This window comes from Euprymna scolopes, chromosome 16 (assembly GCF_053919585.1).
Source record: "Euprymna scolopes isolate OS-2025 chromosome 16, ASM5391958v1, whole genome shotgun sequence".
NCBI classification, from domain to species: domain Eukaryota; kingdom Metazoa; phylum Mollusca; class Cephalopoda; order Sepiida; family Sepiolidae; genus Euprymna; species Euprymna scolopes.
In genome coordinates this window covers 4437878-4461379 of record NC_136497.1, presented here as the reverse complement: position 1 = coordinate 4461379, position 23502 = coordinate 4437878, and the positions used below count along the sequence as shown (strand labels likewise).

Here is a 23502-nt window from a genome sequence, read left to right as displayed (position 1 = left end):
GAGAAGGCAGGTTGTTTTTGTTTGAGTTTTAGCCTGGTTTTAGCGTAATTTTTTTAATGAACTGCTTTTTTTTTTTTTTTAAGAGTTTCAGTTTAGGTAAGGGGTGCTGAGCAAGTGGTTATGCAGAACACAAGACATGCAACACAGGCAGATCATCAACTGTCCCTCAATCTACAAGGGTTGTGGCCTCAGGATAGCCCACTGGGGATGAGTGCAGGGTTCCTTTCCATGCACGTCATGGCACTACAAACATCCCGATATTATACAACTGTTGATGGAGCAACCGCTCTAAGCGCTACCAAAGAGTTAGGGCTCCTGTAGTACCAATCGTGAACAGCAGCCAGGAACTGTCTATCCGGTACCTTCAACCCATCAGATGATGGTCAACCCAATCTGCTTGCACTAGCATTATGGTATTCAACCACTCCCAAGTACCCAGTTTAAGGGTTGGGATATGTCAGGAGTGGGGAAAAACGTCGTTCATTGCCCTAGTCAGGAAACAAGATCAACCACCGAATGTTTCTGTCGACTCCCAGTGGTTTGACCTCTACACCTGTCTAATAGACAAAGAAGGAGTATGGAAACCGGGCGATAAACAGTGTATTTTTCATTAATGCCTTTTTTATTGTTTATTTCAATAAACAGCTTCAAAATAAAAATATTGAATGAAAAAAAAGCAAAAGTATTGTTTTGCTGCTTCACCAGTAATGAAATCCTATAAATTCAATTTTAAAACTGATATATGATGAAATCCTACATACTTAATTTTAAAAAGTGATATATTATGAAATCCTATGAATTCAATTTTAAAAAGTGATATAAGATGAAATCCTATGAATTCAATTTTAAAAAGTGATATATGATGAAATCCTATTAATTCAATTTTAAAAAGTGATACATGATGAAATCCTATGAATTCAATTTTAAAAAGTGATACATGATGAAATCCTATAAACTCAATTTTAAAAAGTGATATATATTGAAATCCTATTAATTCAATTTTAAAAAGTAATATATGGTGAAATCCTATAAATTCAATTTTAAAAAGTGATATTTGATGAAATCCTATAAATTCAATTTTAAAAAGTGATATATGGTGAAATCCTATAAATTCAATTTTAAAAAGTGATATATGATGAAATCCTATGAATTCAATTTTAAAAAGTGATACATGATGAAATCCTATAAATTCAATTATAAAAAGTGATACATGGTGAAATCCTATAAATTCAATTTTAAAAAGTGATATATGATGAAATCCTATTAATTCAATTTTAAAAAGTGATACATGATGAAATCCTATAAATTCAATTTTAAAAAGTGATATATGGTGAAATCCTATAAATTCAATTTTAAAAAGTGATATATGATGAAATCCTATAAATTCAATTTTAAAAAGTGATATATGGTGAAATCCTATAAATTCAATTTTAAAAAGTGATATATGATGAAATCCTATGAATTCAATTTTAAAAAGTGATATATGGTGAAATCCTATTAATTCAATTTTTAAAAGTGATACATGATGAAATCCTATTAATTCAATTTTAAAAAGTGATACATGATGAAATCCTATTAATTCAATTTTAAAAAGTGATACATGATGAAATCCTATTAATTCAATTTTAAAAAGTGATATATGGTGAAATCCTATAAATTCAATTTTAAAAAGTGATATATGATGAAATCCTATTAATTCAATTATAAAAAGTGATACATGGTGAAATCCTATTAATTCAATTTTAAAAAGTGATATATGGTGAAATCCTATAAATTCAATTTTAAAAAGTGATATATGGTGAAATCCTATTAATTCAATTTTAAAAAGTGATATATGATGAAATCCTATAAATTCAATTATAAAAAGTGATATATGGTGAAATCCTATTAATTCAATTTTAAAAAGTGATACATGGTGAAATCCTATTAATTCAATTTTAAAAAGTGATATATGGTGAAATCCTATAAATTCAATTTTAAAAAGTGATATATGGTGAAATCCTATTAATTCAATTTTAAAAAGTGATATATGATGAAATCCTATTAATTCAATTATAAAAAGTGATATATGGTGAAATCCTATTAATTCAATTATAAAAAGTGATACATGGTGAAATCCTATTAATTCAATTTTAAAAAGTGATATATGGTGAAATCCTATAAATTCAATTTTAAAAAGTGATATATGGTGAAATCCTATTAATTCAATTTTAAAAAGTGATATATGATGAAATCCTATAAATTCAATTATAAAAAGTGATATATGGTGAAATCCTATTAATTCAATTTTAAAAAGTGATACATGATGAAATCCTATTAATTCAATTTTAAAAAGTGATACATGATGAAATCCTATTAATTCAATTTTAAAAAGTGATACATGATGAAATCCTATTAATTCAATTTTAAAAAGTGATACATGATGAAATCCTATTAATTCAATTTTAAAAAGTGATACATGGTGAAATCCTATAAATTCAATTTTAAAAAGTGATATATGGTGAAATCCTATAAATTCAATTATAAAAAGTGATATATGGTGAAATCCTATTAATTCAATTTTAAAAAGTGATACATGATGAAATCCTATTAATTCAATTTTAAAAAGTGATACATGATGAAATCCTATTAATTCAATTTTAAAAAGTGATACATGATGAAATCCTATTAATTCAATTTTAAAAAGTGATACATGGTGAAATCCTATTAATTCAATTTTAAAAAGTGATATATGGTGAAATCCTATTAATTCAATTATAAAAAGTGATATATGGTGAAATCCTATTAATTCAATTTTAAAAAGTGATACATGATGAAATCTTATTAATTCAATTATAAAAAGTGATACATGATGAAATCCTATGAATTCAATTTTAAAAAGTGATATATGGTGAAATCCTATAAATTCAATTATAAAAAGTGATACATGATGAAATCCTATTAATTCAATTTTAAAAAGTGATACATGATAAAAACTCAAATTTATAGTCTAAATGCTTGAACCTAAAAATTGTGAAAATTTACAATGTCTAAAATATTGAATTCATTCAGACTTCTGCTTCTCAACATCACAATTCTGTATTCAAATGCACCAATTTTCTGATAGCATTATTAGTAATAAATAAAAATTTCAAGTTTTTAATTTCTCAATTCAAATTTTATTTTGATATAAGTAAAAAGATAAAACAATTGTTTTCCAAAAGCAACATTGCCCTTCCACCTATAATGTTATTTCATTCAACAGAAAATCAATTGCTGGAAGGAGATTAAAAGTAGCAGATGATTCAAAACGTCTTCTGATCATGGATTTTATTTTAGATTTAGAGAAAGGATTTTATTTTCTGCATTCAAAAATAACCTGAAAAGATTGATTGAAATGACTAAAATCAATGAAAATCTTATTGCATTTGTAAAGAAACAAAATGTTGGCCAATATTTTTAACAAAATAGAAAATATTTTTGCCCTTAGGAAAAGAAAGTTCAGAATGAAAAAAAGATTACCTATTACTTAGCTGTAGTCTGCCAAAGCAGGAGAGCGTAGAGCAATAGCTCTAGATATATCTAAGGCTTTTGACAGGGTATGGCATGAAGGTCTTCTCAGGAAAATCAGATCATACGGTATCACTGGAAGAATACTTAACATATTTTAAATCCTTCTTAGATAAGAGAAAAATCCAGGTTGTCCTCGATGGTCGTACATCTAAACAGTGCGGGAGTGCCTCAGGGGTCTATCCTTGGATCTCTATTATTCCTAATATTCATAAATGACCTCCCTGACAAAATTGTCTGTGAGATGGGTATATATGATGATGACATCACGCTCTATAACAGACATGACAGAAAAAAAATGAACACATATCTAAAGAAATGGCAGAAACACTAGAGGAAGACCTCCAATCTGTAGTGGAATGGGGACAAAAATGGATGATCACATTCAATGCTGCCAAGACTAAACTTGTTTCCTTCAATAACGGTGCATCTGCTACTCGTCTCTCACTCCTAGACAAGGTTCAAAAGAGAGTCGCCAACCTAATAGGTCCTGAACTGTCAGCTAAGCTTCAGCCTCTGTCCCATCGACGAAATGTAGCATCCCTCTGCCTGTTCTACAAGTACTTTAACGGTGAATCCTCCGACGAACTGCAAGCACTTGTACCCCCTCAACGTAAACACCCCCGACAAACCAGACAAGCAGCAAAATCCCACCCCTTTACAGTTGAGATCCCTAGATGTAAGAGAGCCTTCTACTCCAGTAGTTACTTCCCCAGAACCACTAGATTTTGGAATTCCCTTCTGGGTTCCATCTTCCCCAACTGTACTGACATGCAGAAGTTCAAGTGTAACATGAACCGAAATCTTGCTGCCCAACTTCCCACATAGTACCCCTGTAGCTTATGTCCCTGATTAACCCCCTAAATCAAAGTGGCAATGTGCTTTGTTTGGGGTGAAAATGTAAAAAAAAAGAAGTGTAGATATAGAACACAAAAGGTCATTTATGTATGATCGGCAAGGTTTGATGTTCCACTTAACCAGTCACACAAAAATAGACGTATCCGATTGGTCAGTTTAACCATGTGATATACAAGTGAGAATCATTTAAATGCTAGTGAACAAACATAGTAACGTAAAGTTCTGTTAAATACAAGTATTTAGATACATGGTCATGTAATTCGGAGACATGAAGTTTGACTACAATTAATAGGATTTTAAAAATTCAAAATCCAGCTACTTATTTTAAAGTATTTTCATATACAAACTTGTGATGGAAGAATTCCAATATTTTTCCAGATTCCAATACAATTCTTGATTCTGATTCTTTATAAATTTCTAAATATTCAACCATAAAGTTGCTTTTTTTTTTTGCCGATTACCATAAAAACACATGTTAAATGTGCAGATATTTTCTCAAACGTAAAAATACATTTGTGGGAGATTATTTAGAGATTTTAGTTTTACTGGTATTTTAAAATCAATAAGTATTTTAAAATCAATAAATATTTTAAAATCAATAAATATTTTAAAATCAATAAGTATTTTAAAATCTATAAATATTTTAAAATCAATAAGTATTTTAAAATCAATAAATATTTTAAAATCAATAAATATTTTAAAATCAATAAGTATTTTAAAATCAATAAGTATTTTAAAATCAATAAGTATTTTAAAATCAATAAATATTTTAAAATCAATAAATATTTTAAAATCAATAAATATTTTAAAATCAATAAGTATTTTAAAATCAATAAGTATTTTAAAATCAATAAGTATTTTAAAATCAATAAATATTTTAAAATCAATAAATATTTTAAAATCAATAAATATTTTAAAATCAATAAGTATTTTAAAATCAATAAGTATTTTAAAATCAATAAGTATTTTAAAATCAATAAATATTTTAAAATCAATAAATATTTTAAAATCAATAAATATTTTAAAATCAATAAGTATTTATTATTACTATCAGCAGTTTTCTTTTAAACAAAATCAAATAAAAAAGACAATTCAAAGAATCGTTTTTGGCATCGGGAAATATCCACAAAATTTTATGATTACAATACCCCAAAAAGTTCCGATTTTCCCTATTCTGATTAACTGTCTCAACACAACACAAACTATCTATGCATTCTCCCAAGTCTGACTCATAAAAACCTCAATTGCAATATTTTTGGCATACTAATCCATACTCATGCATAGTAATAAAGAATGACCACAAAGATTTGGGTGATTCTATTTATAAAGAAGGGTGATTCTATTTATAAAGAAGGGTGATACAAACGAACCCATCAGACATCAAAATTGCTTTCTAAAATATATTGAATCTCTTGAATTCTTCAGTCATACCTTTTTGTCTTGAAACAAGAAGGGAACTACACTTTGCTAATCCTGACTGGTTTAATTCTTTACATGGAAAAAAAATCTGATTGAATTGATGCTGCCATCTTTTTTTTTTGTTTATTTTTCTGCTTTGAACAACTACTTAATTCTATTACAAGACTAGCACTATATTCAGGAACCTCAGATTCCGAAATCCTGTATAATGATGTAAATAAAAAAGAATTTGTATACATGCGGACATAGGTTATTACTGTCATTAAAAAGATTAGACTGATCACAAAAGACAAATTCACAAAAGTAGTTGATGACTATCAGGCGTCACTTAGTGTGAATAATAAAGATTTTAACTTTTTCAAAATAATTTGTTTCATAATCAAATAAAATATATGACACAATCGTGCTGACACCAAAGTTAAGCATCGTTGAGCATGGTCAGTACTAAAACGGGTGACTATTTGGGAATACCAGGTACTGTATGTATTCTCCATTTATCTCGGCATTATTTCCAGTCGTCCTGCACTTCTCCTTGCTACTGAAATCAGGCAGTGCTGATTCAGGAGGTGCCGTCGGTGATTGCACAATCTTTGTTTCAAAAACATATACACAGGTATTCTTACAGGGATTGTCTATTGTCTCTCAAGAAAACTTATTTAATCAACTCTAACTCAAAAACTTTGATGAGACCAATCTAATGATTCAAATCATTAAAAAAAAAAAATTTTTTTTTAACTATTTAAGAAAAAAAAAAAAGGTTCTGAAGCAAAAGCCAGATCACAAAATGCTTGGGATCTTTGTTTTAAGCATATTGGTCCCGAACTGTCAGCTAAGCTTCAACCTCTGTCCCATCTATAAAATGTTGCATCCCTTTGCCTGTTTTACAAGTATTTTAATGGTAGATGCTCTCTGACAAACTACAAACTCTTGTACCCCCTTGATGTAAATGCCCCCAATCGAACAAGCAGCTAAGTCCCACCCCCACACAGTAGATATCCCCAGATGTCAGAAAGCCCTTCTTACTCTAATAGTTTCTTCCCCAGAATTGCTAGACTTTGGAATTCCCTTCCGGGTTCTTGCTTCCCCAACTGTACTGACATGCAGAAGTTGAAGTGTAATGTAAACAGACACCTTGCTGCTCAACTCCCTATATAGTATACCTACAATTTATATCTCAGATAGTAGCCCCCTACATTAAACTGGCACTGTGGCTTGTTTGCAGTGAAAATGCAATGAAAAAATTTTTTTTAAATAATATATGAAATAGATATTTTTAACCTTGAATAGAAATTTATTTTAAAAAAATTTGAAAATTCATTTGATAAAATTATTTCAAATTTGTTTATAACGATAATTACGACTGTGATCATTACTGAATTATTGAAACTGAAATAATCATGTTTCTCTATGTGATTTTAACTGAAATTTTAGATGTGTTTCTTATTTCTATAAAAGACTGTCTATTGGTTGAGCTGTCATGCTAAAATTTTTAGATAGCATTTTCATCACTCAGTCTCAAAATAGAATTCTCTTAAGTATAAATCCCTTCTGATCTTCTATTTTTATATCCATCTCGTCAATTCTTTTTGTAGCTTTTTAATCATTAGAATAAGATTTTTTGCTTTAGGAAAGTCTTGTTGCAATTAATCTCATGTGATGTGCATTGTGTGAAGCAGAAATAAGACTTTCAAAGTTATTCCTGAAAAGAAAGAAAATGGAACCAAACTAATTCTGCTGGATCATGGAATTACAAAATCTTTTTTTAATAAATAATAAATCATTTAATTTTTTCTTGCATTTTTCTTTTTTTAAAGTTAAGAAAATATTGTCATTTGAAACTGTAGGCGAATTAATTTTATTAAATTAATTATAAGATTACACCAACGCTATAATTATTTTGTTATAGTAATGTTTTAATTATTACAGCAAAGTCAAAAATATGTCAGCGTAACCTAAGACAGAAGATTTCTCAGGCATACGTACACCCTTCCAAGGCATCTGTGCACTCTCTCCATCTCTAGGCATTTGTGCAGTCTCTTTATTGCACTATAAATACTAAGTAATACGTTAATTCCCTGTTGGCCTTGAAATAAAAAAATGGATAATATTCATCAATTAGCCCGTCAAACCTAATCCTCCGACTGAGCCGATGTCACTCAGTCTGGATAAATAAAGAGACGCACAAAAAAAGGTAAACTTATCAAAATTCACTTACCCATTTAACATGGTGGACTTCTAATTTTACATTATTGACATTACCCCACGTTTCAAGTTCAGGTTGGATCTGAAGAACAAATGAGGCATACATTATGCTTTTGACTTTTTGAGATGAGGATTAATTATTTCTATTATTTGAACTACTGTTCTCATCTTGAATGTTATTCTTACAGTGTTCTGACCAATGTGATTTCTGATTTTCTCCAGGTTTCAAGTTCAGGTTGAATCTGAAGAACAAAATGAGACATTTCTGATCTTCTGGATCTTGTCAAACTTTGAAAACCGTCTGTCCATCTCTGGAATCTGTATGGAATTTTGAATGGAACCCTTTATTTTATCCATATAGGGAGCATGCTCTCATTCTGTCAACCATAAATCTGTGGCATAACGGGTAAAGTACTAAGTAAAATTCAGTTCTAGGTTACATTCTTCTGGAGGTTGAAGATTCAATCCTCAGTCGGATACTCAGAATTGCGACTAAAGAAAGGAGAGCATAAAGAGTTCCATTCAAAATTCCATGCAGATTTCAAAGTTTGACAAAAATATTCCTGAATGTAACGAGATAATTGGAGGTTACATTGGCTGAAACGTTGTGAGACTAACATTCAAGATGAAAACAGTAGCTTGCATAATTTAAATAAAGCATAGTTTAATTGAAGAGACAAAAACAAAAATCAAGCAATATCTTCCCACAAAAAAGGAACATTTTCTTATTTGCTTTTATTTATTGAATCTAAAAACTTAAGTTTTTGTTAACATTTTAAATCATTATGAAGTAAATATTTGCAAAGAAATCCTTTATTATTATTTTTTTTAATATTCATATTTTGTAATTTCCATTATTTAAATTAGAGAACTGTGGGTTAATACCATTCATAAAAGATATTAGTGATTAACAAAACGTAATAGCACATCACGCAAAAAGTCCTGAACCTTACATATAGATTGCACGATTAATAAAAAAGAAAATCGTATGGTTTTTATAACGTAATCATCAAATGGCACATGTAAGAATTTGAGCTGAATCAATTTACAAATTAATGTTATTCAAGCGAAACTACTCTTACAATTTTTCAAAACAATAAAAAATCTGAATTTTGTGTGTTGATAAAGCATTGCTTTCTGATGGGAGAAATATTTTGGACTCCATTCCCTATGAAACAATAGTTAAAATTTAGTATGCTAATTTTAAATGCATTTCTATGGGCACAAATAATGCTGAATACTCAGGTTACCTACATTTGGCAGTAGTCGCAGAAAACATGAGATTTTGCAATCTTTTCAGGAGTTTTTGCATCAAATTGTGACAATGGATGAAATATTGATCCACCACTTCACTCTGGAGTCAAATTGGCAGCAGCCAATATACGACATAATCATGTTATACACTGGGTTTCATTAAATCACCAAAGTTAAATAACATTGAGCCTGGTTAGTACCAGATGGGTGACCATTTGGAAATAGCAGGTGCTGTATATAGGAGGTCAACACATGCAAGAAGTGTAAAAATCTAATGTCGTTATCTCCCCTGATGAGGATATACAAGCGACTAAGAATGTTTGTCAATTGGATATTCTCATGAAACTTCCTCCTTTGGAGAAAGTTAATTCAACCCGTTGAGGGAACGTGCTGCTTCGGTAGTGTAAATTGGCAGCAAGTTAAATGAATAGCACCAGATGAAAGCTATTAAAAGTAACCAAAGGTAGAAATATCATCAAACAAGGTTTTGGCTTTCATATTTTTAAATGTGCAAAGTATTTTGTTCATCAATTAGCTTGAAAAAGAAGTAACCAACAATATAACATTATTATTGCAGTTAAAAGAAGAATTTGCCAAGAAATTGCCACAAATAAAGAAATGCTTTTTCACCATGATAATGCACCGTGTCCCAAGTTGACTACAATGATGACGAAATTACATGAATTACACATCAAAGGGTTTCTTCATTCACCTCATCTCGAGAGCCAAAATAATAAAATTCTGTACAATCACCATCATTATTACTAATCATCGTGTTTTTAAGCTTTCATCTGACACTCATTTACCCTTATCATCGATAAGTTGTAACGATTTAGTCAAAAATATTTCAGTTTACTTTTTAATCTAGTTATTCACTCTTTAGAGAACTCAAAAGAATGTTCCGATAACGAATTATGATATCAGAAACCAAGGCATATTTTGAGGCGAAAGACAAATTGTTCTACAAAAAAAGCAGAGAATTGCAAGAGAAGTGTTCGAATCAGTTTATCACTCAAGGAGATTATCTTGATGAATAGAATGAGATTTTTCAAAATGTTGAGCCCAGGACTTATCGAGTGATGTGATTTCTATCCGAGTATGGTAACTTTCTCCATCAAAAACATATGTTTTGACAATGTCCACAAAAAGAAAGGACAATAATTTAGTTACCAGATTTGAGAAAAGTACATATTAGATTGTTTTTGTAAACTCCTTTGATATAAAATATAGGGTCAGAGTCATGTGTCTTTCTCTTCAACATAAAGATTTCCTTTTCTTTATTGCTTTTTATCATGAATAGTAATAAAAAAAAAAGTTAGTTTTCTGTTACTAATTGCGATATTAAAATAACGTTTCATGAAGTCAACAAGTTCCTAAAATTTGAGTTATCTTCTTTTTAGATTTATATTCAACTAAGTTGACTATTTAACTGTGGAACATCTGCTGATGGTATATTAGTCGTTGGCATTTATGAGACGGTATATTAAGAAGTCATCCAACATATGTAAAACAGACATTAAATCGATGAAAAATGATGATGAATATCAAAAGAACGAGGTAAAATTTCTGCAAATTGTAAAAACAGAATTCTGTTAGAATTTTAGATGAAGAGAATTAAAGCTAATCATTTTTGCAGGATTTTTGTAAAAACACCAAAGACAGGAATCCGAATTATTTGAACCATCTCCCTGTTAAAATAATTTTTACAGGAGCTGAATTTATGTTTTATAAAACCGAATAAAAGAAATTTTCTTTTAGTGGATTCTTCATCACTAAATTGAATGATTGAATTATGTTTTTTTATTTTTTTTTATCTTTTGTTTAAAAAATAACAGAAAAATCTTACCTCTTTCCGAAGTAGTTCTCTTTCAGAAAAGAAGTCCTCAGCATAGGTAGTAATGAAGAGTCTGACGGGGATTACATCAAAGTGATCGCCCTTGGCTATTGCACATGCCATTTTTCCTTCATTTGTAAATGTGAAGAAGATTCAGTGAAGCCGTGTTGAAACAAATTAAAGGTTGGGTTTTCTCAGCATCGCAGCAAACAGGTTGGAATTACTAAAAAAAAAAAAAAAAAAGTATAAGATAGTAAATAAATGGAATTCATTTCTAACGCTGCATTTTGATTGACACGCATTCATATGTAATAAGATCATTAAACAGATGGTTATTATTATCAACACATATGGGAACTTAGAAATATCACAGAAAAATGAGACCCATAAAAGATTTTAACCCGTGCCTATAAAGAAGGACTACCTTCATCTGATGTCGATTTAACCAACTCTGCTAACAAGATGACAGTGAAACAAAGGTCAAATTGGTATTATTTAGATTCTTAAATTTGATACAGTAAATAAACAGAATCCATGTTCTGTATAATGCTTCTTTTTTTATTATTCATATGCGTTTGTCCAATGGTATTTAATCAATTGTTACCTATTCTATTGGAAAAAATCGTATTTAATCATACAAAAGATAATAAGGTAGATTTAAGTATAACATTGTTGCTTTCAGGTTAAGACTAAAGTGTAGTATCTGTTCTGTTCCCTGTCAGTAGAAGAGACATCTTTCTAGATGGAGGCAATTTTTATTTTTACCCCAATCCATAATGTTGCTGCCCAAATCCCTACATAGTACCCCAGTAGTTGTTGCCCCTGATAGTAGCCCCCTACACCAAAGTGGCAATTTGCCTTGTTTTGGGTGAAAATGTAATAAAAAATGTTTCATGTTAGAGAGCTGGATATTCCCCACATTAAAAAAAATAGCCTAGTGTCTAACTCTGCCTTTATGGGGAGGCACATAGATATTAATGTGCATGTAAGTAAAGAAAAAAAAAATGCCAGAATCTATACACACCCAACACACATATGCAAACTATAAACATCTATAAGAAAAATGGAGAAACAATTTGTTTAGGACAAAAATACTTAATACATTTTTTTAAGTATCTTTGGACTGCTTAAAATACTTTTTTTTCAAGCTATCAAATTTCAATAAAATTTGGTAAATAGTACATCTTGTTTAATGCAGGATTGTGAAGTTAGAAGGTCTAAGAAGTTGATAAAAAAATATTATTTCAAAGTTTAACCTTGTGTTAAAATAACACAAGAAAAAAAAAAATGAAGACTTTTTTCTCTAAGGAAAACCAATAAAAAAATATAAAAGATATAAAACTGCTTTGTTTTAAAACTCAGTCTATTTGAAATACTTTATTTCAAATAACGAATTATGATTCCCCAGCAAAGAAGTCAGTCATCAATAAAATCTCTATTCAAAAAAATAAATTAATTCAGTAAAAGAGAAAATATCATTAAAAGTTGGACAAAAGTTTAAATTTTAATTTAAAAAAAAAAAAACGAGTAAAGAAAAAAAAAGGAGCAAACAAAAAAAATGAAAAGAAAAAAAGAAAAAAGGAAATAAAAAACATAAAAGGGCAAAAGAAAAAAACGAAAGGAAAAAAGAAAAAAGGAAAAGAAAAAAGAAAAAGAAAAAAAGAAAAAAGGAAAAGAAAAAAAGAAAAAATGAAAACGAAAAAAGAAAAAATGAAAACGAAAAAAGAAATGAAAACGAAAAAAGAAAAAGAAAAAAGAACAAAATGAAAAGGAAAAAAGAACAAAATGAAAAGGAAAAAAGAACAAAATGAAAAGGAAAAAAGAACAAAATGAAAAAGAAAAAAGAACAAAATGAAAAAAAAAGAACAAAATAATGTGAAAATGAAAAACAGGTAAAAGACAAAAAAAAAAGGAAAATGAAAATAAGAAAAAGAAAAAGTAAAAAATATATATTTAAAAAAAAAAAAAAAAGATAAATATCCCATGAAAATAAATCTACAAATAAAATTTTCTGAGCATGTCCAGTTATATTTACTTGGTCAGGTGAAACTAATCTTGTTACAAAGTCACCATTTGATGAGAATGAATTCATATTCTTTAAAATAATAAACAAAAAACATCTTAAAAGAACATTTTACTTGTATTGTCTAGCAATTACTGTTCCCCTTTTCTGCAGTTGCCATTTTTTATTAGTTCCTTCCATTTTTGTTCTGTCATCATATCACATCTCTATTGTCTCACGCATACAGAGTTAAGAATAACACACACACCACTCCTGCTTACAAATGCATATGCATAACAGACAAAAGGCAATATATATATATATTTTTTTTTAATATTGTGTGCATGTGAATATGCTTTGTTTATAATGGCTGCCAAATACAACAATGTGACACACAAGTAATGTTTGGTGTTTATTTGTCATATTCCAAACCTCATGTAAATTAATCAAGTAATGTTCAGTGCATACCTGCCATATTTCGTTGTTATCCCTAACAAATATTGGCCAAACACAGCAGAAACGTTAAAAATTTTCAAATAATGAATGGAACTGCATTGTAAACAAAATAAGATGAAAAGACCATTAAAGCAACAATGAGTATAACTCGTGAGTGTTCATCGAAAAAGAAAATCTTTTCCATTATCATCTTTAATAACTTTCTAAAGAAACTAGAAACAAAACAAAAAATGGCAAAATCATTTCAAATTATTTTCAAAGAAGAATCAGTAGTAGTGAGGCAGGTTATCTCAATATTTCATAAGAATCTATCACTTCGTGATAAAAGCACCAAGTGAAAGATTGTTTCAGCAATCTGTCCCATTATAGACAATTTCGTTAACAGATACAGACGATTAACACACAAAAGATATCCACTAAAAATAGAACAACAGTAATAAATAAAAAAAAGCATTGCAAACTTCCGTAAATAACTGCTAAGCAAAGATAACTTTTTAAGTGACATTTGATGCTAGACATACAAAGCTTCCAACTGCTGAAGTAAACAACTTGGGATGATGCAGAAGAAATCCAAACAAAGATATGAACACTGCTAAACAAGTGCAAGGCCAATGAACATGTTCTGATCAGGCAGAAAACTGCCTTTAATGATGGAAGAAGTCCTGCAAATCACCAACTTTGTTCAGCATTTGCATTGACATGCAAAAAATATTGCAACGCCAACTACTGGGCAACAGTTTGCTTGTTATGCAAAGCAAAACAAAGACCATAGTTACACTTATGCAAATTGATATCGTATGCACAAAATCTAAAAACTAAGGAAAGGCCTAACATTATCCTCAATCGCACAGACAAAGCTTTTGCATAAATTCAATAGAATCAATAGAATTAACAGGCCGAGCTTACAATGATATATACATCCATAGAATGTTTCTAGAAAAAAAATATATCACTTTCTTGATCTTTGTGTTGAAATCAAAGTGTAGTGTCTGTCTTGGGTTACTAAAAAGGAGATTTTTCTAGATCTAGTCACTTTTAACTTTTGCATCAATTCAGAGTACCCCTTTTGAGGGAGCTGGATTTTCACCACATTAAAAACCGATCTTGTGCCTGACTATATCTTCGTGAGGAGGCAAGCAAAATAGAGACGAAAAACAAGCATAATCCAGCAAATAGCATACAATGGAACCCCAATGAAATGCCATGGTAGCATCAGCATACAATGCTAATATAACAATTCAGACTGTCATAGCAACACGTTCTATGAGGTGCCTTAAATAAGCTTCCAGACTTTTTTTGGTACAGGCATTTTAAATTGTTGTAGACTCTTGAAAATTCAGTATGTTATTGCTATACATCTTATGAGATGACTGACCAATTTTTGATTTCAGGTTAAAATAAACAGTTACAGCAGGAATTGGAATACACCCTACTAAAGCCTGATTGTCACAGCTGGTGAATTTCAAAAATGCAGTCCGGACGTGAGGATGCTTTTGAAGAACAATATGCAATAAAATTCTGTTTCTAGCTTTGAAAAAATTCCCCCATAAGAGATTCACAGAAGACAGGGAGTCTGTGAGAGATGATGAGAGATGTGGGAGAAGTAAGAAAGTCAGAACACCAGAATTGATTGGCCAAATAAAGAATTTCATGGATAAGGACCGCTGTGTGTCTAGAGAGACAATAAGTGCACAGTTTGATGCCAGCGTAGGAACTGTACACACAATTATTCGTGAGAAACTGGAGATGCGGAGGATGTGTGCAAATTCACCAGTCCACAACTCCATCCTTGTCACCGACTATCTGATCAAGATGGGCATCAAGACAGTTCCTCATTTTCTCTATAGTCCAGATCTTGTTCCCTGTGACTTTTGGTTATTCCCTAAGCTCAAGTAAAACCTTAGAAGCTGTCTTTATGAGACAATTGAGGAGATGAAAGGGCTGTGAGGAGGGTCATTGACATGCTCACAAAAGAAGACTTCCATGGAGTCTTCCAGAAGATGTTGGAGCCGTATAACAAGTGCATTACAGCTGGAGGAGATTATTTAGAAGGATAGTTTCATGTGGATACCATCAATAAAAGTTCCATGTGGATACCATCAATAAAAGTTCCATGTGGATACCATCAATAAAAGTTCCATGTGGATACCATCAATAAAAGTTCCATGTGGATACCATCAATAAAAGTTCCATGTGGATACCATCAATAAAAGTTCCATGTGGATACCATCAATAAAAGTTCCATGTGGATACCATCAATAAAAGTTCCATGTGGATACCATCAATAAAAGTTCCATGTGGATACCATCAATAAAAGTTCCATGTGGATACCATCAATAAAAGTTCCATGTGGATACCATCAATAAAAGTTTGATGTGGATACCATCAATAAAAGTTCGATGTGGATACCATCAATAAAAGTTCCATGTGGATACCATCAATAAAAGTTCCATGTGGATACCATCAATAAAAGTTCCATGTGGATACCATTAATAAAAGTTCCATGTGGATACCATCAATAAAAGTTCCATGTGGATACCATTAATAAAAGTGCCCATACAAAAAAGTCTGGAAACTTATTGAAGGCTCCATTGTGGCTATAGAAAGACTAGCATATTTATAGATCAGCTTTACTTTTGTGTACAATAAATTTGTGTGGAAATAGAAACCAAAGAACTGATACACATATGCCTCCACATATGCCAGTAAGAATATACAAACACATACATCGAGACACATATGAAAACGTCAATTGCATTAATAGATTATATAAGAACAGGATGTTAATATGACATTATCATGAAATGCTGCATATGGCAGGAAAATCAATCAAACTCTACAACGATGTGATAACGAAACATGAGAAGTTGTTAGTATCGATTTAGTTCACTTTAATAACATGAATATCTAATTGTGGATTGCGAGGGTAAATACTCGATCATACGCAAAATAACTGGCCTCTATCGTTTAGATACCAACATGTAAAACGGATATAAGCATGAAGGAGGAGGAGGAGAAACTGGAGAGGGGGAAATAGAAAAAGAAGAAATAAAAAGAGAAGAAATAGGAGAAGAAGAAATAGGAGAAGAAGAAATAAAAGAAGAAGAAGAAAAAGAATAAGAAAAGCAAACAATGGAACAAATTTTCTGAACATGGTATTCCCACCAGAGTCAGTGAAAATAGACCACAATACTCCTGTGAGTCTTCAAAAACTCAACAATATCAATGCAATCATTTGATGTCATCACCAAAGTTTTGCAAATCATATGGTTTTCTGGAGAAACAGGTTCAAATTATATTGAAACAGTTCTGATCAACAAATTTGTTAGAGCTGGCGGCGGACAAATTATCCGGTTTGCAAACCTAAATTGTTTAAGGAGTAGGTCAGCTCTGCCTATCACCCAGCTTTCACACTACTTTGTCTATTAAACACACATAGAGGTACCATCACAAGGATTCACCATAGACATCTGTTGCGTGGCCTTGTTTCCTGACTAGGACAATGAACACTATCGCCTCATTTCTTTTTCCTCACCCCCCATTACAAATACAAAACAAAAAAAAAAAATGACACGCACCCACAAAAAACAATTTGCATACTTCCTTAAGTTTTGCATTGATAAATATCCATGGGCTTAGAACAAATCTAAATGATGTAGAATCATTTCTCCTTGTAAACTCCCTGGATATCTTGGCACTAAGTGAAACTAATGTACATTCCGCAATCCCCACAAATTGCTTTAACATGACTGGATACCTCCCTCTATGCTGTAAGAACTTAGGCAAATATATAGACTTCGAGACTATATTCGTAACACCCTCGATGAGAGGGTACAATCTAGAATCAGAAGATCAGATCTTCATGTGATACTCAAAAATTTGAAAATAACCCCTTCTCATATCCATGATATTAAAAACAAACTATACACAGCCAATATATGTGGGCCTGATCATATACCTGCTATACTAATTAAAAATGCTCCACTGAGCTAGCCCCTGTTCTCCCCAAACAAATGTCTTGTCGAGTGTTGCTTCCCTGTAGTACCAGCATTCAAAAATTCTGTTGAAAGAACTGATCCGCTCAATTATCACCCCATCAGTCTTCTCCTTTTCTGGATGAATACTTAATATAACAGATCCTTCATAGACAAGAGAAAAATCCAGCTCGTCTCTGATAGCCATACGTCCAAACAATACAATATTAATGTGGGTACATCGATCCTAATTATTTCTAATATTTATAAACAACCTCTCTGATAAAATTGTGTCTGAGATGGGTACATTTGATAATAGCAAAGATGCCCTATAACAAACATGAGGGTCAAACCAATGCATACACGTCCAAGACAATAGCTGAAACCTTAGAAAATTTCCAGTCTGTAGTGGAATAAGGACGTAAATGGATGAAAACATTTAATAGTAATAAGACTAAACTTTTTAATTCCTTTCTATAGAATCAGCCAGGAATTTTCACATTTCTGGTAATGATTCTAATCAAATGTGCCACCCTCCTGAAAATGAAAGAAACCTGGATTATGATTCATCAATGAAACAGAGGAGATGATTCCAACACTATTAAGCATTATGGAAGATTGTAGAGAGACTCATACAATCGTAAATTGAAAATAGCTCTAATTGCTACACTCTTCGTTTCTTCACTACATTGGAATTTGCTTTCTTTGTCACTTTCTAAAGCAAATAAGTTTTCAAATAAACATGTTAACTCAAAGTGCTTTTAACCAATGAAAATCATTTCAGGACCCAAAAGTAACAAGTCTATGTTCAAATTGTAAGCCGATATGAAGTTAGAAACTTCTATAAAACAGCCAAAATCTACAGACACAGACACTTCACGGGGAGGGGGGGCATGGTCCCCTCCCTCATGTGCTTTTGGACTAGAGGACGTAACTCACTAACGAAAAGGACTCAATGACTCATGTACCAGCCTCCATCAACTTTTGCACATCTATACACATACTAACCAGAACAAAGCAAACCAACACTCACACACACACACACAATGCCACGCTGCCAAATACTCACATACATATATAACTTACACATATTATTCACACTATGAACATTTTGACTTCTGATTATTTACTCAACGTTTTTTATTAAACACAAGTTTAAATAAACATTTTCATGATTGAAAGTAACTTTTTTTATAAAAATGTTTTGTTTCAATTTTTCATTCACTAAAATGTTTGTTTTCATTAGCACTTACTAACTGGTGTATGTGGCATAATCACGTTGACACACCGGTTCCCATTGGATCACTTAAGTTAAGCAACATTGAACCCGATCACTACTAAATTGGTGACCATTTGGGAATTCCAGGTGCTGTATGTGCTCTCTGCTTCTCTCGGCATTGTTTCCATTCATCCTGGATATCTCCTTGTCACTGGACTCAAGCAGTGCCGATTCAGGAGAAGTGTAGTTGGGGATTGTGCAACCCTTGTCTCACAATTACATGCACAGCTGTTTCTACAGGGGGTATCCTTTGTCTTTCGAGACTGAACAGAGACATCATAAAAACTGGTGACCCTTCTATTTTTTAGATTTCATTTATTTCCATTTTTTATGCATAAACATTTATATATCGTTCTTTTTTTTTCTTTTTACTTTGCTAAAACATAACTTTTATGAGATTGATATTAAATGTTGGTGTGGTTCTTGTTCATACTGATACTCTTGTCAGGGAACCACACCACATACTTGTAACCCTTAGATACACCACAAACCAATGACCCCAAGAAAATTTCCCATTTTTTTTATGCATACACGTTTGTATATCTTTCATTTTCTCTCTTTGTTAAAATATATGATATAAACTATTTGTTGGTATGGTTGCTGGTAATACCCAAAGACACTATCATCGCCCAAAAAGGCCTTTACCACGCGTCACATATTAGTAAGACTAATGTTCGTTAGATACACCACAAAATGATGATTCCCCGACAAAATTTACCTGGAAAAATCTCAGTACACAGAGCAGATGAAATATGGTGAATATACCAATCACAATAAAGAAGAGGAGAAATAAATAAATTGAAGAAATACTAATTCCTTATTTGCGAGATTCTTCAAGCATCTTCTCTCAACATGCTGCTACCATTAATGACTTCTGTTCCTGTGTATTTCTTGCCAAAACTGTCCACGACTGGAAGCAAACAAAGATACACCCAGAACATTACAACTTCACACCTACTTCCTTCCTTTCTCTAGCGTTGTCGTCTGCAGACGAATCAAAAAGAAACAAATACTTTCTGCAGAATTGATTTTCACCGCAGAATTGTCATTCAGGACATTTACTAGAGAAAACAAGTTTGAAGTCAATATTGCTGAGTAAACACTTTTTAAGTGCTTTAAGAATAAAGTTGCAGTGCAAATAGTTATTCGTGCAGCCAGTATGCTTAGCAAGGTAAGTTCAAGCGCAGTTGGTTGAACGTTAATCGTTTTAGTAGAAAGTATTTATGATTTCAAATTCTTGATATCTTGAAAGAGTTATTCATGAAGTAAAATGTGTATATCACCAAAGGCAGAGATGGTGTAAACATGGGCAGCTGCATGTTTAGTGGTTTGCATGTGAATAATAGACTTGCTGCAGGTGAGAGATGTTAAGACAAGAGAAAAGAAGGCACACAAGAAGTTGAAAATGATTTTCGGTCATCCAGAATTTATTTCTCTTTGAAAAAAATTATTGCATCAGTATCTGAGAGGAGTTGATTTCACTTTGCACTAAGAAACTTGGGAAAGATACCAAGCCATTTCTTACTTCTGTAATATATTGGAGAATGGGATGTTTTCGCAGCATGGCCAATTCAGCTGAGGGACAATTCGGCATCGACCAAGTCAGTCACACCTTTTTATAAATATTTTATAACTTTTTAAAATAAATCAGGAAAAACAAAAATAAAGAAATATCACTTAAAATGTTTTAAAATAAATCAAGAGAAACAAAAACAAAATATCACTTCAAATGTTTTAAAATAAAATTATGTTTTTGCAAAACTCTTTTCGTTAATTATTTTCTAATTCAGTTTTTAAAGATTAAAAACTTAAAAAATATTTTTAGCTCTTTTGCTACTTATGCACTTATGTTACCGTACTGAAACAATAACATTATTATTAAGAAAGCCATTCTTAACACGAGGAGGGGGATATTTTGTAACTATTCTCTACTGTCACCTAACAATTTAATAAAAAAAGATTTTGTGAAACTTCAGTTTAACTTGAAAATACTATTTTAAAAATAATACGGTAGCATAAGTGCATAATCACCATTCTTTTTTTTAAATTAAGAAAAACAATATGAAAATATAATCTCATTGTTGACGACTGAGTGTTATTTGGCTTTGTGCTATGTTTGAAATAAATCTGGTTATTTTAAAGTTTTCTTTTATTTTTTTAAATCAAATATTTTTTTCTTTAAATAATTTTTACTTCAATTTTATATAAAAAAAAAAATTTGTTAACTGAATTGATTAAAAAAAAAACCCAAAAAAACTTTGACTATAATAACGAATCGGCCGTGCCAAAACATACCCAACCCAAAATATTGACTGATCTTGTGAGATATTTAGATTTGAGAAGTCAAAATTTGGGATTAATGCATGGTGGAACATAGGAACTATCTCGAATTATACAAGGTGTGAATGTGTTTATTGAAATAACAAATGAAGACACACAAACGATGCCAGAATATAAGTCGATAGTAAGAAATGAAAACTAAAACAGATTCGACGGGGAAAATAGGCATTTCTAAATCTCATGTGGCCAATCAGATAAATATATCAAAAAATGTACATCCATATTTGTCAAAAGATATTTTTTACAACTTTTCATACCTTTTTATCGAATCATTTTTTATTTGAGTATTTCAGTATATCTTAATTCAAGATAAAATTAAATTTGTTTTCTAAAATTGTAATAAAATCACTAAACTATAATGTTAAAATGTACACGTATGCTTCTAGAATAGTAATTTCAAGGTTATGAGGGTTTTAAGTACTAGCGAGGGGTACCCGGCGTTGCCCGGGTGTTTGGGGAGGGGGGTAAAAAAAAGTAAGTATGAGGATCGAACCCGAACCCTTGAGGCAAAGTTGTAAATTAAAGTGTGAAAAAAAAAAAGGTGCGATGTTAACCATTGCCCCACCGCGAGATGCTAACGGAAACACGTTTGAATTTATTTAATTAGTTGGATTAATGAGTTAATGAGGTCAAGTTTGACTGCGAGATAGTATTCATTTACTGCTGAACGCTTTTTTTCCCCCCACCCCTAAGATGTTATAGGAAAAAGACTAACCCACATGCAGCGAGCGACAAATATTGAATATTTACCTTCCCGAAATCGAGCAAATTAAATAGACAGGCGAGCTTCGTTGTTAACTGTGAGATATTACGATTTATATGTGATATAAAAAATTTTTAAAAGTTGTGAACCGACCGACCGCTTCTCTGAAAGAAGCCTTTTGTAGACACACAGTAAAAGCAAACACACATGCATACATTTTCGCTTATATATTTATAGATGAAAATAATGTTTTTTTATATTTAATACTTTTTTATATATATATATATATATATATTTCAAGCAGTCAACCACTCTTGCTCACACAAAAATAAATTTTTTGAGCAAAAGCAGAGGACAACTTTAAATATAAAAATTAAATATCTATATATATAAAAGCGAAAATGTATGTATGTTTGTGTGTCTGCTAAAAACTTTCGACCAACGGAACTAAAATTCACAAACTTGGTCTCATATGAAAGCCCCACGTTCTGGACGACAAATATCGAAAAATTGGCCCAAAGTGACCATCAGAAGTGCGTCAACTGATCGATTTTCTGCAGGAGGGGGGGGGGCAAAAAAAGGTGACATTTTAATGTTAAACATCACATATTTTTAAATCGATTTATAACTGCCCCAAAAAATACGGCCGCCAACTCTTATACATAAAGTATACACGCGGCCGTTTATTTTGGGTCAACTTGTATTTAAAACCCGCTGAGTCATGTCACGTGATCTTGACGTCAGCAACCTCTAATGGCGGTCTTAATTTACAATTTAGAAATGTTGTTATCGGTAAAAAAAAATTAGTTAAAGCTAAACTATGAACTTCTATGCTATGGCAACGTTACCAAAGTTATTACCACATTCAAAATAGTTAGACTCGATAGTTAAACGAAAAATAATAAGCCAAACATGTGAAGTAAAAAAAAAAAAAAAAAAATGCTTACAAAAAATATTAACGAACAAAGTTTTTAAAAATAAAAACAGCCAGACGCCATTTTCCAGTCTTTAGAGTAAGGCAGACGAAGTGAGAGAGAGAGAGAGAGATGTCTAGACAGATTCGACAGAGGGGAGGGTCAAAAACGCATGCGTCAGATGACGTCATAACCTGATTTACTTTAAATAGTTGATAAACCGAACAAACTTTATATACGCCGCTTTAGCGTAGGTAGTTAAGGGTTGGTTCATTATCTAAACATTTTGGGTTCGAATCGTGGTGTGAGATGTCTTCTTTTTTTTTTCGATTTTTTACATTTAAATATTGAACCCTGTATTATTTAAGCCATTTTTCACGTAACATTCGTTCGTTTTTCTGTTTTAATTTGTGTTTTACCCCCCCCCCCCCCCCGCTTAATTAAAACGCTGTTTTCTTTTCTTACTTCGCTTATAACAATGCTTACATCGTCATCGTCGTAAAGCTCGACGACTTTCAAACATATTTCACTTCTGGCTGGCCGATTTTATTTTCAAACTTCGCCTCAGGGGTTCGGCTTCGATCCTAACCCCCTCCCCCCGGTTTCTTTTTTATTTAACACCACACACCCCTACAAACACCCGGACAACGCCGGGTACCCCTTGCTAGTTAAATATAAAAAAAACAATGTCGTTTTCATGGTTAAAAAAACCTTCATA

At 31.4% G+C, this 23502-nt stretch overlaps 1 protein-coding gene across 3 annotated transcripts in view; it reads right to left on the bottom strand.

The window, feature by feature from the left end:
- Positions 1 to 23502, bottom strand: part of LOC145295828 (TPR repeat-containing protein DDB_G0287407-like) — a 290573-nt gene that overhangs the window by 113575 nt on the left and 153496 nt on the right. For all 3 annotated transcript variants that reach the window (XM_080141533.1, XM_080141534.1, XM_080141535.1), the window contains 2 exons: positions 11129 to 11339; positions 8042 to 8110 (listed from right to left, as the gene is read on the bottom strand). In XM_080141533.1, the coding sequence (XP_079997659.1) occupies positions 8042 to 8110; positions 11129 to 11239 (180 nt within the window). In that variant the 5' untranslated portion in view covers positions 11240 to 11339. The remainder of the gene's footprint in view (positions 1 to 8041; positions 8111 to 11128; positions 11340 to 23502) is intronic.